Source organism: Mastigoproctus giganteus, chromosome 1 (genome assembly GCF_048544385.1).
Source record: "Mastigoproctus giganteus isolate SK-2022 chromosome 1, ASM4854438v1, whole genome shotgun sequence".
In the NCBI taxonomy this organism is placed as follows: domain Eukaryota; kingdom Metazoa; phylum Arthropoda; class Arachnida; order Uropygi; family Thelyphonidae; genus Mastigoproctus; species Mastigoproctus giganteus.
Genome location: NC_143575.1, coordinates 21,499,565 through 21,518,153, shown reverse-complemented (window position 1 = coordinate 21,518,153; position 18,589 = coordinate 21,499,565). Strand labels below are relative to the sequence as shown.

Genomic DNA, 18,589 nt, shown 5'->3' with positions numbered 1-18,589 from the left:
TCATTAATCATTACATCCAGTTAAATAAGGAGCTGGCATGAAAGCAGCTGGCCCAATAGCAGTAGCCTCTGTAGAATTATAAGCAGTGACAAACACAGTATTCTTTTCTAAAAATAAAAATTCAGTATTCAGATATGAATCTAACTTCACTATTATACTAACATGTTATGTACATTTCTAAAGCATTGGTAAAAAAAAAAGTTACAAAAAAAGTAGAAAAAAATTGTTACTTTTTGGATGGCAAAATACCATAGCGAAGTTATGGCAAAAATTCGATAAATAACTAGATAAAATAAAGTGGTGCTTACCTTTTTCTCTGTTCTCTGCATTCTGACACATTTCTATCATTTGCCATACTCTTGACGACTATTGTTCCACAATGGTAAACTTAACAATAACAAACACTAGCCAAGAGTACTTTTAAAAAATAAATTCTAACTCACTATAACCTACCACAGTCATGAAACAAATGCAATGCATTCTGGTAGCAAAAACCAGAGTTGACATTACTTTTTCTAGCATTGAGTGCATTCTGGCGGTAATATAGCTAAAATTGACATTGGCTGTTCTAGTATTGAGAATTATTCGAGATGCTTCACCAAACTCTTCATTGGTCATTATTGCATTGAAACTATTCAAGGTTGCTGACATATCATTGATTCAAGGGATCACAGTACTCAAGGTTCTGTTATAGTTAAGACATTAGTTGTTCTTGCATTAAGCCACAGATATACACTGGTGTTCAAATAAAGTGCATCACCTAGGAATTTCACATTTCTAACCCTTTTTCATGATGGTATGTTACATAAATGACTAGCATCACAAATAGAAATATAAACAAAAGATATTTATTAATAGTTAAGGCAAAGCTAAGTAATATTTGACAGGTGCTCTCAAAATATTCCAAAATGAGCATTTGCAACCTTTATACAACAGTTTTGGTAAACATGACAATTATGGCTGAAATGTTATCAGAAGCCCTCAATTTGCTTCAGTTTATCATTTTAAATGGAAAACAAAATGAAAAGTTCACCAGGTGCAAACTAATATTTAGTTGAACCATCTCTGGCCCTGATGACAGCAGTACACCATCAAGGCATTAGCAAGATCAATTTCTGAAGATAATTAACTGATAGTTCATGGTTCCAAACACGAATTATGTGAAGTTCACAAAAAGGGTCTTTGGTTTCTTTTTGGCAACTGCAGATTCCACACACTAACGGTTCTCTATAGGATTCGGGTCCGAGCTGTTTCCTGGCCAGCTAAGAGTAGTATTGGACCATTCTTCCAACCATTTTTTCACCTGTAACAAATGTAAACGCATTACTGTCGAACCTCTAATGCAGAAATGAAGCTAAAGTAACTACAGAAGTGCCTACTCACACTTTTCACCCGATAACAAGGAGCAGAGTCGTCCTGAAAGATGCATTTTCTTGGCAGGTTGAAATGGTCTCTAATGGTTGGCAGCAATTTGCCTTCCAATATAGCCAGGTATCCATTGGCATTTATTGGGCCTTTTATAAACTGCAGGTGACCTACCCCATGATAAGAAATGCACCCCAATATCATTTGGCTGGTAGGAATTTCACTATAGACACCACACAGTCTGGATGGTATTCTTCACCACGTCTATGGCAAATCGTTTATCTCCCATCAGAGCCATGCAGGTTGAATTTCTTCTCATCTGAGAAAATAACTGACTTCCACTGCTCGGGGGTCCATTTGACATGCTCCTTACACCAAATTAATCGGGCCTTTTTCATTTTTTGTGTGAGGAGGGGCTTCTTCTTAGGACGACAGGCTACAAGTCTATTTTTGAAGTGGCATCTTCTGATTGTTATTGCACTTGCTACCACTCCTGTATGTTCTTTCCATTCTCTTTTCAGCTCAGACGAAGAAGCTTTACGGTTTTTAAGGCATAAGTGCTTCAAAACGTGGTTCTGTTTTGGCGTAGAGTCTCGTTTGCGTCCGGTTCCTTTTTTCCTATCAGCAGAACCAGTATTTTTGAGTTTGGAAAGAAATCTACTTACTGTCAACTGATTACAAGACACTCTGTAAACAATATGACAAGAAGAACATCCTTCCTCACGTAAAGCAACAATAGTACTCTTTCTTCGTGGCATCAACTGCTCGTAACTCGCCATCCTGACACAAGCAAGGATGCAGCTCTTACAGAACGTGCTTATATAGCTAAAAGTAACAGCTGATGCAATATTACATCATCACCTATGCATGTCAATCTTATCTGATGTAATCTGTAAGAAATAATTTCATGTACTTACGTTATTCGGACAACAATTACAATTTTAAGGGATGATGCACTTTCTTTGAACACCAGTATATATATATATATATATATATATATATATATGTATACACTAGTTAATTGAATAAATTTTGCTGTATTACTGGTTAATTGATTAAATTGTTTCAGTTTGGTCGATTTTTCATTTACTGGTATTTATCTACTATCTGTATGGGTATTTAGATGTATTGGGAACAGGAGATCCAGTTAGCCTGTGCAGTCTGACTTCTTCCTGGGGGTCTGTACATGTAATGGTAAATAATAATAATAATAATAATAATAAGAAGAAGAACAACCTTGCCACTGCCTAAATAAGAAATACAAAAAATACATAGATCCACATCATAACCACATCATCACAGGCGACCTTAGCATTAAAGAGGATCGCACACTAAAAGAAATCATGAAAAAAGGAACCAAGTTCAGACTCAATAGCCCAACCAATTTAAAAAGCACACGAAAATCTATATACAAGGACCTACTACAATTTGCTTTCAAAACTGCATATAAATATAACACACCTATAGAGGCATTCCAAATATGGATAAACAATACCATAGAAAAAATCATGAACAGATTCCAAGAAGTCTTAATGCCACAAAATTACATTAAACAATATAATTTAAAAAACATTAACCCCAAGACGAAAGAACTACAAAGCAAATTCGTTATAACAAACACAGACAAGGCCAACAACAACTTTAGTATAATATGCAAAAAGTTTTACATAGACACAATTAAAGAAGAAATGAACCACAATGAAACATTCAAACAAATAAACTCCACACCAAACAGCATCAGCAAGAAAATCATAGCATTACACAAAAAACTCAAGCTTGAAAATAGACACTACAAAATACCCATTCATTTACTGGATCCCCAAGTTTCACAAAATACCCACCGGAAAAAGGTTCATCACATCTGGAAAAAGCAGTTACATAAAACCATCCAGCAGCCTACTGGAAGACAAACTTAAAATTATAACTAGCGAAATAACTAACACCAAAATCATCACCAACAACAAAAAAAAAAAACTAGATTACATTCAAAACAAAAACAACAATATCAGAAGCATCTACACCTATGACTTCAAAAATCTCTTCACTAGCATTTCACATGACAATCTAATCAAAGTCCTCATATACTACTTTCAAAACCACCAAAAAAATTTGAAATCCAATAAATAATACTGACACGACCTAATCAATCTCAACATCAAAAATAACTACATAATAATGGGAAACAGCATCTACTTACAGACAAGAGGGATAGCCATGGGATCTTGCTGCTCCAGCGCAATAGCCAACCTTTACTTACACCACTTTGAAAATAACATACAAGAAGGAATCAACATATATCGATGATGTCCTAGTCGTCAACTACGACAACTTTGAAACGTTAGCCCAGGAAATCTACCCCACAGACCTTAGCATTGAACGTACCAACCCAGACAGCAACCTACAAGCATTTTACCTCAACAGCCAGATCAATATCACCAAAGATAATATCGACACTAAACATTACGACAAAAGAGACTACTTCAACTTCCCCGCCATAAAGCTCATCCACTGGGATAGCAACATTGCTAAGCACATACAAGGAAACACAATTAGGAACCAAACAACCAGATTAATAAACATATGCAATAATACAGAAAATATAACGGAAGCAATTAAAAAACTAATAAAAACCCTCGTCAAAAACAATATACCAAACAATTACAGCAAACACCACATTAAAGTGGCCATACATATGAACATCAAAAATCAACCAAACATCTGCCCATATAGAATAATTGAAAACACCACAAAACAACTATAAACCATCAGTAGCCAAAAACCAATTTAAAAAGCAGGATAAAAACTACCTAAATTGAGGCCTGGATTTATTGCACTCAGAAAGAGGCTTGTCCTCTGACCGCACTGTAATCCGGCACCCTATACTAACCCACCCTTTCAATATAAAAATTAGAAATGCCCAAATGTAAATATAGCAAAATGCAAAGAACATATTTAAACTAAAAGGCACAAGGAGACACTAGGTAAACATTCACTTAGTAAGAGGCTGTATATATGTAAATGGCTACCCCCTAGGACAATACGGGCCGTTATGCCTTAGAAAAGCTGTACCGGCCAGTCCAGGGGATAGCAATAACAAACTTCATGTAAATAACAATGGAAAAATCATGTAAATACAAATTCATGTAAAAACGCAAATGGACAACATCCTTACATCATAAAAACCTCATCAGTAATAATCACCATGTAATTTTCTAATACATCGGGCTTGTATATACAGAAAACATATCATTTCAACTCAGAAGAATTCCCCCAACCTCAGTCCCCCACCCCCGGCAATACGTAAAAATCAACCCTCTCATGACTTGCAAATATATCGCCCTACAGCAATATCGACATCACGCCATAACAAACAATAGGCGCATCTGCGCACTAAAAACCGATCGGTCAATAAACCAAACAGAGAACAGGACTAACCCCCCTTTTTCCGGCAGACAACCACAGGACAACTGTCCGTAAGTAAAAACCTCCTCACTTATCCAGATACTCACCCGTTGGGCTTTGTATCACCTATACCAATTTGCTGATTCCAATTCTAAGATTAAAAATATTTCTAAAATTATAATTAGATTATCTAAAATCAATATAAATAAAGTTTACCAAAATTAATTAATCAAAGATTATCTAAAATCAATTTATTAAAGATTATCTAAAATCAATTAACTAAAGTTATCCAAAATTAAGCAATTAAGTAATTATGTACAAAAATATCACTAAAAAGACAAAACTGATAAAGGGATAACAGAAACGGGTAGGTATGAGACATTCCTTTAATCTGGCTATCGACCCGCTCAAAGCCCCCGACAAAGTAGCGGATAGATGACCAGGCTAAAGAATGTTAGTTAACATTGATTTATTTGTTGTTTATTTGATGTTAGTTTGAAATACAAAATATTAACTTCATTTATTATTATTATTATTATTATTTACCATTACATGTACAGACCCCCAGGAAGAAGTTAGACTGCACAGGCTAACTGGATCTCCTGTTCCCGATACACCTAAATATCCATACAGATAGGCGCCTCCGTAGCCAGGTGGGAAGGAGCAGCAGTGCGTAGCACGCGCTTCTTGATTAGACCGGGGTTCTAGCCCGTCACCACCAAATACGGAGGATGCGGAAAGGTCAGGGAATGACCACCGCATATCCCGGAGCAATATGGCCTTAGTTGCTAATGCTCCTAAAAACTAAATAACAACAACCATACAGATAGTAGATAAATACCAGTAAATGAAAAATCGACCAAACCAAAGCAATTTAATCAATTAACCAGTAATACAGCAAAATTTATTCAATTAACTAGTAATATGTCAAGCACGTGTAATGTCAAATTTCCATATGACAATAGCATTAATGTAGCAAGTGATAAAGAAGCAATATTCAAATAGGCTTAAATAATAATTAAAAAACATAATATATATATATATATATATAAAAATTACTTCAAATTTCCGCCACCATGGGAAAAGCAGTGCTGCATATAAGTAAGTTTTCATTTACTTCAAGACACGCTGCGTATGCAAATGACATCCTGTTAGATAAAAGCAGAAAGGCCAACGCCACTGTCAATAACTGTTATAGCTCTTACAAAAAAGGAACGTGCTCTTTTAGTAAAATTGCTCTACCAGAATAATAGTAACACTAATGCAGCACTACATGAATATCGGAAACTTAAAGGTTTGCGTATAGGACCTTTGACATTAGTGGGGCTTCAAAAACTAATAAAGAAATTTGAAGTGACCGGGGAGTATCACGACCATGTATCAGAATGGAGGTAGTGGATGAAGTGGTGGTTGCAATGGCCTCCAGGTCAGAATGCAAAACACTACCAGTCAGTAGTGCCAGAGGTGTGTCAAGAGACTTGAACCTTCCTTGGTCTACTGTACTTAAAGTGCTTTGAATAATTTTACGCTGGTTCCCGTACAAAATTCATATAGTGCAATAACTAAAGTCTTGTGCTCAGCAACAACGAATAGACTTTACTCCTACGGTTTCTGGCTCGTATGGAACTTGACAATACATGGGCTCAAATGATCTTGTGGTTTGATGAGGCATGTTTCACTCTTCATGGAGTTGTAAATGCACAAAACTGCTGAATATGGGGAACTTCTCATCCATCTGCTGTACATGAAAGACCACTACAAAGTCGATACATTACGGTATGGTGTGGATTCACAGCAGAGTTTATAATCAGACCATTTTTCTTTGAAGAGTCTACACTTCATGCCCCCCCCCCCCCCAGTAAGGTGTATGGTAGCTAGTGAATGGTATTGCACTCTTCTAAGAGATTCTTGCTCTGCAAGAAAGGCAATGCTTGGAGACTGTAGTGTTCATGCAAGATGGTGCCTCTCCCCACATTGGTCGACAAGTGAAGGAACTGCTCCGTTCAACTTTCGGAAATAGTTTCTAGAGACTTTCTGCAGTTCTGGCTAGCCCAATCACCAGATCTCAATCCCTGTGATTTCTGGCTATGAGGATACCTGAAGACAGAGTTTACCCTGGCTTGTCGATTTGAAAGCAAGCATTAAACAGCATCTAGCCAACATCCCCATTGAGATGCTACGTGAAACTGTGTCGCACGCAGTCCTCCATTTTCAGAATGTCATCTCAAGTGAAGGGAAGCACATAGAACAATATCTGTAGATTTCTAAGTTCTGATATTAAAATCTAATCCTAAGTTAGGTATTCCATCTCATATTTACAGTACCAGTTTCTCCCCCAGTGGCAGAAATTTGAACTAATTTTTTTTTCTTCTACAAATCGCTTCCCCATACCCACCGATTTTTACAGTGTTATCTCTAACCGTTTTGGCAGCACTAGGGTCTCCTAAATAGGGAAACTTATTTTATAACTACCCTGTGTGTGTGTGTGTGTGCATTCATGAGGATTGTTTGAATTTTGGAAAACAATCATTGGCATAATTTAAATTTTGTTTTAATACTTAAAGTTCTAAAGTTATTATATTTATTTTAATGTTTCCTTTGAAGAAAGAAGAATAGTAAGGCTGCACATTTCTGAATTGTCAATAAACCTCTTTTCTGAGAATGAATACTAGTGTCTGATTATTACATTTTACTTACTTGAATTTGAAATGTTGCCTTACAACCACTCTCAGAATAATCAGACACTGTTTATTCATCATATAAAAGGACCATTCAATCATGAAATGAATAGGTTGATGCAAATAACTTATGTAATTTATATTTATACATTAAAAGGTTAAAAAAATATATTTATAGATAAATGTTTTAACAGAATTATCCTGTTGGGAAAACTGAATATGTGCGCAGCACTCAGTATTATCGACAGTACCTCCATTTAAGAGCAAGAACTAAAAGGTTTGCTGCATTATTAAGGATTAGAAACTGTGCAAGTATGGCTATCCACAGATATTTTCAGGTTAGGATTATATTAATTATAAATTTACATTTAAGTTCAATATATGAAATGAATTTTATGAAATATTACATAATCAGAAATCAGTAATTAATTTCTTTGAGTTTCATTTTATTTAAAAATATAATTATCTATATATATTGATAATTATATTTTAAAAATTATGCTAATTGTTTGTGGTTGTAGGCAGAATTCTAATAAAAAATAAGCTGCTAATTACCATATCAGAGCTATATGGATTGCATATATAACTGTACCTTGTTATACTGTATATATACTATCAAAATTAAATGCAGCCCATCTTGCTATAATAGACAACATACATTCTGAAAAAACTGTGTGTAGTAGAAATCATATAAAAATCAGGGATGAGTTCCATAAAAACTATAAATTGTTTTTATAGTTTTTCAATATTTAACCCATTTTTCAAACTTATTTTTATCAACACATATTACATTAGAATTGGCAAATAGCATATCTGACCCCCAAGGTTACTAACCGAAAATTTGTTGAAATAAAGCATTCATAATCAGCATTGCTTCGTTTTAGATGGCTGACTTTTCAATCAAAGGAAGGGGGAATCTTTGTTTATTGGGCCTGTTTTTTTTTTTTTTTTTTTTTTTGAATGAACTTCAGGTCATTAAAAGTTGCCTTGCTTGCGTTTTTTTTTTTTTGTTTTTAATCTCTTCTGAAATAAATCTGTAACCACTGATCAGGTCTTCCAATTTCCTTTTGAACATGTAACTTCTTTTGATGTCAGAAACTATAGTTGCCAAAACTTTAAAATTTCCATTTTTATTTCAATATTTAATGCTTTGTGTTTTTTTGAAACACTATCATCTTTCTTTACACTCATCATTTATAGTAAGGGTAGTAGGAAAATGTATACACTAGGGTCTCAAAGTACATAGACTCAGTATGCAACCCTGCTCATATGTGCCTAATCCTGATTCATACTTTCATGACACTTAGTTGTAGCTTGTCCATTTCTTAATAGCAGTTGGTGACTAGTGAGAGAGGGAAGGAATGGAAAGGGAAAGGTCAATGTCATAGTGGATATGTAGTATTGGCTGTTCATTTGTGTAAGAATTCCATACTCGAACTAGATGTTACCTTAGGGATTAATGTGTTTATCATAAAGCTTAAATACAAAGGGTACTAGGAAAGTTTTGCAATACAGCTTTGTTTATTTAATTTTTTCAAAGTAATTTCCTCTACATTCAATACACCTCTCCATCCTCCGAAACCAATCTTTAAACCAGTTCTGCCAAGTTTCACTAGGGAGTAAAGCACACTCGTTGTCCCAAGCCCGTAGAAGGTCCTCATCACTGGAAAACCGCCTCCCTTTTAGCTTCATTTTCACATGCGGGAACAGTGCAAAGTCGCAGGGAGCAAGGTCTGGACTGTAGGCAGGGTGCTCGAAGTTTCAGTCCTGTCGTGGTCAAATATTCGGTGCAGGCTTTGGCGCGGTGAGCTGGAGCATTTTCGTGATGGAGGTACCAGGTGTCCATTCTTGACTTTGGCCGCAGGTTCTTCATAGATCCAATGACTTTAGGCAGGCATTGTTCAGTATACCACTTAGCTGTGACTGTCTTCTGCGTGTCCAAAACGACACGTTCCACAATTCCACTCGATTTGAAAAATACAGCTATCATTTTCTTCTTTACAGATCAGGATTTTCTGACAATTACGGGTGTGTCGTCATCATCAAAGACCCAAACTTTGTTTTGAGCCTTGGTCGGCAGATCGTAATAGTAGAGCCAAGTCTCGTCACCTGTCACGATGTTGTTCACATACCGAGATTGTCCCTTATCAAACTTTTTAACATCTCCCGGCACCAAGTCACATGTCGTGTCATCTGCTCTTCAGTCAGTTGATGCGGCACCCAGAGAGAACAAAGTTTCTTCACGTGCAAATGATCTTGCAGAATCGAACGAATTGCTGGTGCATTTAGGCCCAAAGTATCCTCTATCTGTTGGTAGGTCACTCGCCTGTTTTCGTCAAGCATTTTCCTCACAGCAGTAACGTTTTCCTCCGTAACCGACGTTCGTGGCCTTCCCGGCCTCTCAGAATCCTCCAGAGTGAAATTTCCCCTTTGGAATTCTCTATACCACCTGAATATCATTGTACGATGTGGACAATCATCATCTAGTGCAAGAGTCATTTCTTCTAAGCACTGGTCTGTGATTAAACCACGCACGAAATTATACCGCAAAACTGTCCTTATCTCATTTCGTGACCACGATGCCATCGCAAGCACTTTACACTCTCACTACTAATGAATAACTGAGCCCATCGACTTGCCGCGGCGGCTACTATGCACTTATGAACATATCTCAACATGCAGCAACAAGCAGCTTCCTGTGATTCATTGTTGCGTCATATTGCAAAACTTTCCTAGTACCCTTTGTATAGCCTGCCCTAACGGTGCACCATTTATGAGGATGGACTCATCCTGACTCTGCTTTAGCAAGACTTTTGTGGATTTATTGGATGATTGTTTTCTGCGGCAGCATATTCGAGAGGGAACCAGAGAGGGTAATACTCTTGATCTGTTTATCAGCAGTGATTATTCGTGTATAAAGAATTTGCAGATAAAGGAACCACTAGGTGACAGTGATCACAGTATACTGATGTGGGATTTCCTTAAAGATATCATTACCATCAGGGGTAAAGGGAAGGGTTTTTGTTTCCATAAAGGTCACTACAGTGATGATGTCACCAACAGCAAATTCTAAGTGGTAAGCATTCAAAGAACTAATCGCGAAAGCTACTAGGCTTTTTGTACCGATTAAGAAATATTGTTCAAGGTTTAGGCCTAAATAGATGCCAGATGAACTGAGTCTCGTGGCAGAGAAGAAAAATGCATGGGATGTATATAAATTATTAGGTGACACAGAAGCCTATGGCAGATATAAGCTAGTCTGTAATCAAGTCACAAAGGAGGTTAGGCAAGCGAAGGCAGATTGCGAGAAATTTTTGTCAAAGGATGCTAAGAAAAACAACAAGTACTTTACTTATATAAACTCTAGAAGGAAGGGGATGAATCAGATTGGTCCACTCAATATCGATGGTCGATTGTTGATGATCCTGTTCAGGTAGCTGATAATCTGAATAATGTGTATTTTGCATATACATTCACACATGAGATATGAGGAATTATTAAGGGAGGAAAATGCCAGAAGTTTATCAAACTGTAAGAGGGTGCTTAATGAATTTTGTAATAACTGAGAGCAAAGTGGAGGAGAAATTGTTGAAGTTGAACATAAGAAATGCACCTGGGGTGGATGGGATCTATCTAGTTATATTAAAGGAGGCGGCAAAGGAAGTAAGCAAACCCTTTGCCATAATTATGAGAGCATCCTTGAACTCAAGGAAGTCCCTGCGGACTGGAGATGTGCAAATATATCCCCAATTCACAAAGGGGGATCTAAGGGTGACAAGCTCTTCTGTTCCGGGGCAAAATAATGGAGTCACTTGTTAAAGATGCATTGCAGGATCATCTAGACAAGACTGCAGTAATAATTCAGACGCAGCATGGACTTGTGAAGGGAAAGTCTTGTCTGACAAATTTGATTGGATACTATGATGTGGTTACAAAGGAACTGGATGCAAAAAATAATTTTGATATCATATACTTGGATTTCAGGAAAGCTTTTGATACTGTTGTGCATGTACAAATTGGAGGTATGATATTAAGGGCAAGTTGCTACAATGGATAAAAGGGTGGTTGAGTGAGAGAAGACATAGAGTGGTAATCAGTGGACGCTGCTCTTTATGGACTAATGTTATTAGTGGAGTCCCCATTGTTCGATGTTGGGCCCACTTGTTTATTTGTATATTTATCAATGATATTGATGAAAGTATATCAGACTTAATGTTGAAGTTTGCAGTTGTTACAAAGTTTGCAGGGTTATTAATGACAGTAATGATAGTGTGCTACTGCAACAGGATCTAGAAAATTTGGGCAGATGGGCTGAGAATTGGCAACTGAAGTTTAACATTGACAAATGCAAAGTACTGCATATGGGTAGAAGTAGCCCCAAAGAAATGTACCAAATGTGTGGTACTACACTCAGAGGTGGAGAATGAAAAAGACGTGGGGGTAAATATGCAGTCAGATATGAAGTTCTCTGAGCAGTGTAGATGGTCTTCCAGAGTAGCTCATGGTGTCTTGTCAATGATATACAGGAATGTTTCTAGCAGGGATAAGGAGGTGAATATAACCTGGTATAAGGTAATGGTCAGGTCACACCTTGAGTACTGTATGCGGTGCCTCCGTAGCCAGGTGGGCAGGAGCAGCAGTGCGTAGCGCACGCTTCTTGATTAGTCCGGGGTTCGAGCCCGTGACCACCAAATACGGAGGATGCGGAAAGGTCAGGGAATGACCACTGCATATCACCGGAGCAATATGGCCTTGGTTGCTAATGCTCCTAAAAAAAAAAAGAGTACTGTATACAGGTCTGGAGGCCTCATTTTAAGAAGGATGTAGAGCTGTTGGAATGAGTACAGAGAAGGGCAACAAGATTAGTGAATGGAACAAAGGATTGCTCTTACGAAGAAAGACTCAAGTTTTGCAAATTACAGTGTGTGGAGACTAGGCACCTGCTAGGTGATGTGATTGAGGTGTATAAAGCCTTGAATGGTTTGAGCATGCTCAATGCTGATGGGATTCTTCCTGTTGCTCAGAATAATCGTCTGAGAGGGAATAAATTCAAATTGAGGAAAGACAGTTGTAGGATAGGTGTGCAGAAGTTTGCCTTCAGCCAGCAGTTGGTTGATTGCTGGAACAAACTTCCATCTGTCGCTGTAGAAGTTGATAGCTTAAACATATTCATGGCAGAACTAGACAAACATTTGTAGCCGGTGGATGGGTGAAATGAGAAGTTTGGTGGGGGGGGGGGTTTATGCTATATAAGCTTGATTTCTTGCATCATGTTGTTGTTGTTATTTGGTTTTTAGGAGCATTAGCAACTAAGACCATTTTGCTCCAAGGATATTAGCATTAGTAGAGGCATATGATGCAAGAAAGCAAGCTTATTCAGCATCAGCCAAAAAAAAAAAAAAAAAAAAGCACAACCACTACTCCCATTTCACCCCTCTGTTCGTTCGAAATACCTGTCCAGCTGAGCCTTAAATTTGTTTAGGCTATCAACTTCAACAACAAGTGATGGAAGTCTATTCCACAAACCAACTGCCCGCTGGCTAAAGGCAAATTTCCGCACATATATCCGACATCCGTCCTTCCTCAATTTGAATTTTTGCCCTCTCAGGTGATTATTCTGAGCAAGAGGAAGAATCCCATCGGCATTGAGCATGTTCAAGCCATTCAAAGCCTTGTACACCTCTATCAGATCACCTCGCCGATGCCTAGTCTCCAGACTCTGTAATTTGCAAAATTTAAGCCTTTCTTCGTTAGAGCAACCCTTTGTTCCATTCACTAATCTTGTTGCCCTTCTCTGTACTCGTTCCAGCAGCTCTACATCCTTCTTGAAATGAGGCCTCCAGACCTGTATACAGTACTCAAGGTGTGGCCTGACCAATGCCTTATACAAGGGAATAATCACATCCCTATCCCTGCTAGAAAAATTCCTGTATATCATTGACAAGACACCATGAGCTACTCTTGCAGCTCGTCTGCACTGCTCAGAGAACTTCATATCTGCCTGCACAACCACCCCCAAGTCCCTTTCATTCTCTACCACTGTCAGTGTAGTACCACAGAGTTGATACATTGATCTGGGGTTACTGTTTCCCATATGTAGTACTTTACATTTGTCAATGTTAAACTTCATTTGCCACCTCTCAGCCCATCTGCTCAACCTTTCCAGATCCTGTTGCAGCAGCATAGCATCAGTAGTGTCCTTAACAACCCTGCCAACCTTTGTATCGTCTGCAAACTTGGACATTAAGCTTGATATACCATCATCTATATCATTTATAAATACAGAAAACAACAATGGACCCAACACTGAACCCTGAGAACTCCACTAATAACATTAGTCCACGTTGAGCAATGTCCATTGATTACCACTCTCTGTCTTCTGCCACTCAACCATCCCTTTATCCATAGCAGCAATTTGCCTCCAATGCCACACTGCTCCAATTTGTGCAGCAGTCTTCCATGCGCAACAATATCAAAAGCCTTTCTAAGATCCAAATATATAATATCAAAGTTATTCCCTGCATCCAGTTCTTTTGTGACTACATCATAGTATCCAATCAAATTGGTCAGACAAGACCTGCCTTTAACAAAACCATGCTGTGTCTGAGCTATAACTGAATTCTTGTCCAGATGATCCTGCAGTGCTTCTTTAACCAGTGCCTCCATTAATTTTCCTGGAACCGAAGTTAAACTAACAGGTCTATAATTACTTGTGTCAGCCTTTGATCCTCTGTGAATTGGGGTTACATTTGCACACCTCCAGTCTATGGGTACCTCCCCTGAGTCCAAAGAAGCTCTCATAATTATGGCCACGGGTTTGCTTACTTCCTTTGCTGCCTCCTTTAATATAACTGGATAGATCCCATCCACCCCGGGTGCCTTTTTTATGTTTATCCTCAACAATTTCTCCTCCACTTTCCTCTCAGTTATTAGAAAATCATCTAGCTCACTGCCAATGTTTACTTCACTTACGACATTCCCCTTCCTGAATAACTCCTCATGTGTGAATGTAGATGCAAAATACTCGTTTAGATTGTTAGCCACCTGAGCAGGATCCTCAACTGTTGAACCATCAACATCCAGTGGACCAATCTGATTCATCCTTTTCCTTCTTGAGTTTAAATAGGTAAAGAACTCTTTTCTGTTTTTCTTTGCATCCTTTGCCAAGGATTTCTCATAATCTGCCTTTGCCTGCCTAATCTCCTTTGTGATTTGGTTACAGACCAACTTATATCTATCATAGGCTTCCATGTCACCCATTAATTTGTATGTATCCCATGCATTTTTCTTCTCTGCCATATGTCTCATTAGTTCATCTGACGACCATTTAGGCCTGAACCTTGAACAATATTTCTTGGTTGGTATGTAAAGCCTGGTAGCTTCCAAGATTAGTTCCTTGAATGCTTCCCATTTTGAATTTGCTGTTGGTAACATCATCAGTTGGTCCCACTGTATAGAATTTAAATACTGTCTCAGCCCATCATAGTTGCCTTTACAAAAGCAAAAACCCTTCCCTTTACCTCTGATGGTAGTTACCTCCTTGAGTAAATCCCACTTCAGCACACTGTGATCACTGCCACCTAGTGGTTCCTTTATCTGCAGATTCTTAATGCATGAAGAATCACTACTGATAATCAGATCAAGAGTATTACTTCCTCTAGTTTCCTCCCGAACATGCTCCTGTAGAAAACAATCATCCAATAAATCCACAAAAGCCTTGCTAGTGTGTGAGTGACCAACCCACAAATTCCAGTCAATATCTGGGAAATTAAAATCCCCCATTATAAGACTCTCTGATTTACTGGCCCATTCTATTTCCCTGTACAGTATTTTATTATACTCATCAGAGTCATTAGGCCTATAGCACACTCCTACTCTCAATTTTGATCTCCCAATGCTTATGTCACACCAAACTGAGTCGACCCTGCACTGTCCAGCGATGTCGACTGGCTTCACTTCCTTGGATTTTATGTGTTTTTTAACTAATAGCATAACCCCTCCTCCCTTCCTATCCTTTCTGTAGACGTACTCCCCAAATTCCAGTTCTGCATTCCTTATATCTGTGTGACACCATGTCTCTGATATCCCAACAATATCTGCCTTTGATGTTTTGAGCAAAACCTCAAATTCATCAAATTTATTTACTAAACTCCTAGCATTGGTGTACACGCAAGTATACATGCACCTGTTTCTATTCTTAGCTACCCTAACACAACCCATGTGTTTACTTGTACCGCAATGACTTCCAGCAGTCTCTGAAATATCCTGCATATTGTTTTTCAGGCTTCTGCTCATTCCAATAGAAGCAGTGCAAGAATCTCTTTCACCTCTGCTAGTGGCTACTGTTAATCTATTTGTCTTTGTCTCCCCCCAAGCTAGCAGTTTTTCGACTCACCTAACACTGCCTCGATAGCATCAGCAAATATTCTTGCACCCTTTCTATTTAAGTGTATCCCATCCCTGTAGAAGCAATCTCTCCTGTTAACAAGTAAAGTCCAGGTCTGAAAAAAATTCTACCCCTTGAGCCTTGCACAATCTTTCCATGGCCGAATTGATCGACAAGGCTCTCATCATATACTCCCTCCTATCGTGTCTGAGCAGAATTGCAGACACTTTCAAATTCAACCCTACTTCACGGCTTTTTTTTTTTTTTTCAACAGTGACCTGTACTTGTTAAGTAATTCCGCTGGTCTCCTACTCTTAATATCATTAGTGCCAACGTGTACAACTATATCACCTTTTGTTCCCTTAAAAGATGATATCCGCTCTACAACGTCATCAACCATTGCCCCTGGCAGACATACCCTGGTCCTGTTCCACCTATCCTTTTTACAAAGCATGTTCCCCGTTTCCCCTGACAATAGAGTGGTGGTCATTCCCTGACCTTTCCACATCCTCCGTATTTGGTGGTCATGGGCTCGAACTCCGGTCTAATCAAGAAGCGTGTGCTACGCACTGCTGCTACTGCCCACCTGGCTATGGAGGTGCCCTCTTGCATCATGTGCCCTTGCTAATACTAATAAGCATTTTTTAACAGCACGCACAAATTGCAACTAACATAATTTGCACAGAGTAACAAGTTTGTGACGTGACGCTTAAAAAAAAAAAAAGGAATGAAGGGAAGATTCTGAAAATTTGTTTTTTATACGATTGAAGAGTTCAGTGAAGGGAAACACATTTCACCATAATAACATAAAAACCTGCACAATTCCAACTATCGGTATTTTCACAAATGCAATAACATTGAGTTTACAGTTAAGTCCTATAAAGCAGAAACTACAAATTGTTTTTATTGATTTATGGTAATCACCTCCAGAAGTGTGCTTAAGAAAAATATCACAAAGGCGTTCAAAATTGATTCTTATAACGGAACATATGATAATGATAAAAGTGTAGTGCAATTTCCATTATAAAAATGATCTTTTAGAGAGATAAATACTTTTTTTATATAGTGAAAATTTCAACTTCTGAGGTCTTTGAACGAATTACCAAAAAACAATGTGTTATTGGGTTCACATTATGATATTCTCATCATACGATGGTGTCTCTGAGACGGATTAATATCATAAAGCGGGGTACACTGTATTGTACTGCTGCGCACATGGTTTGAAATGCGGTATTTATAAATGTTTGACATTCATTTTTTTGCAATTAATGTTCATATTTTCGATTATGTTGATAATTGATACTTGAAGAAAAGAACTCGTAAAGCGGGAACTGCCTGTATAGCATAACGTATATCTTGGCCTAGATAGTGTATTGCTGTGATTAATCAGTTATAGCATTTTTTCAGGAAATCAATATGAGCAGATGCATTGTACATTTTGTATGCCTCAGTATTTTCGGAACAAAAGCAAGAATTTTTAGTTTCAGCTTACACATTATGTAATGCCATTGTTTATTTTAATATTATAATGGATATAAGTATGAAATATATATTTTTTTAAATTTCAGACATTTTTTAAGATAAAAGCATGCATATGGTATGGCATTGCTGATACATTGTGTGATGGCACACACTCAGTACCATCTAGCAGACATGCATGAAAAACTTCATGCAAGTGGACACATAAAATGCTCAAACAATGAAAGCATGCTTAGTTATTTTGTTTCAATATGACCATACTTCTTCAATTCTTACACAAACCATATGGTAAGTCACCATACTGAAGCAATACTAAAGTTCATTAACATCATTCTAATAGATACTTAACTCGACTCCTTTTATCCATTTCTTTGGTGTACTTTACCAACCTGTTCACTACCAAAAGTTGATGGAAACTACATTAGATGACAATAGTCTGTTTCTTACGCAACAAAATTTTCACCTTATTCTACTTCTATGGTCAATTTTTTTGTTAATTGAAAAATTTTTCTTTTGTCTATAGACACTTTGTTTATACAGTAATACCCCGAAGTTACGCGATAGGTGGGTCCGACGAAAATCGCTTAAGTCGAATTCGTGTAAGTCGGGGTACAACTTTGCATATAAATACATATAAGTTTTGTTTAATTGGGACCAAGGACTAACAAAAACACTAGTTTAAAAGAAAAATATTTAATAAAATTGCAGTTATTTATACATATTAATACAAATTATGTATTAAAAAAATAAATGAGTTACGTAAAAAAGTTATGTCGATGGCTTCATAAAATCTAACAAATTCGTCTGACGACACAACGCCTTCTCTTTTTTCACGCAGAATTTCTTCGTAGCAAGCTAATAATTTTTTACTAGCTTGCTACGAAGAACACGTTCTTCGTTGGGGTCTGTTTTCTAAAATTTTTAAGCCCTTTTCAATTGAGCTGAGACCTGTCAAGCTTGCAATTGTCATGTGCTTTTCTAGTGGAACTTGGTCTGAAGTGTCGGATAATTCAGTGACATTTTGCTCACGCATCTCTATGAGCTCATTCATTGTCAGCTCCTCACTATGTGAATCCAACAGCTCGTTGACATCATCACCATTGACTTCCAAATCTAATTGCCCGGCAAGATTAACAACTTCTTCTATCATATGAGTGACATGATCACTTTCTGGTGTTGTTTTCATCTCGTTTTTGAAAAAAAATGGACAAAGTTTGTTCCAGACACCATTCAATGTTTTTTTGTGAATTTCATCCCAAGATTCTTCAATGATTCTTAT

General features: G+C 37.6%; 1 protein-coding gene across 1 annotated transcript in view; it reads left to right on the top strand.

Annotated features, from left to right (window-relative positions):
• Nucleotides 1–18,589, top strand: part of AsnRS-m (asparagine--tRNA ligase, mitochondrial) — a 114,155-nt gene that overhangs the window by 42,148 nt on the left and 53,418 nt on the right. Inside the window, exon 4 of the mRNA XM_090386840.1 lies at nt 7,640–7,783. Within this exon, the coding sequence (XP_090242966.1) occupies nt 7,640–7,783 (144 nt within the window). The remainder of the gene's footprint in view (nt 1–7,639; nt 7,784–18,589) is intronic.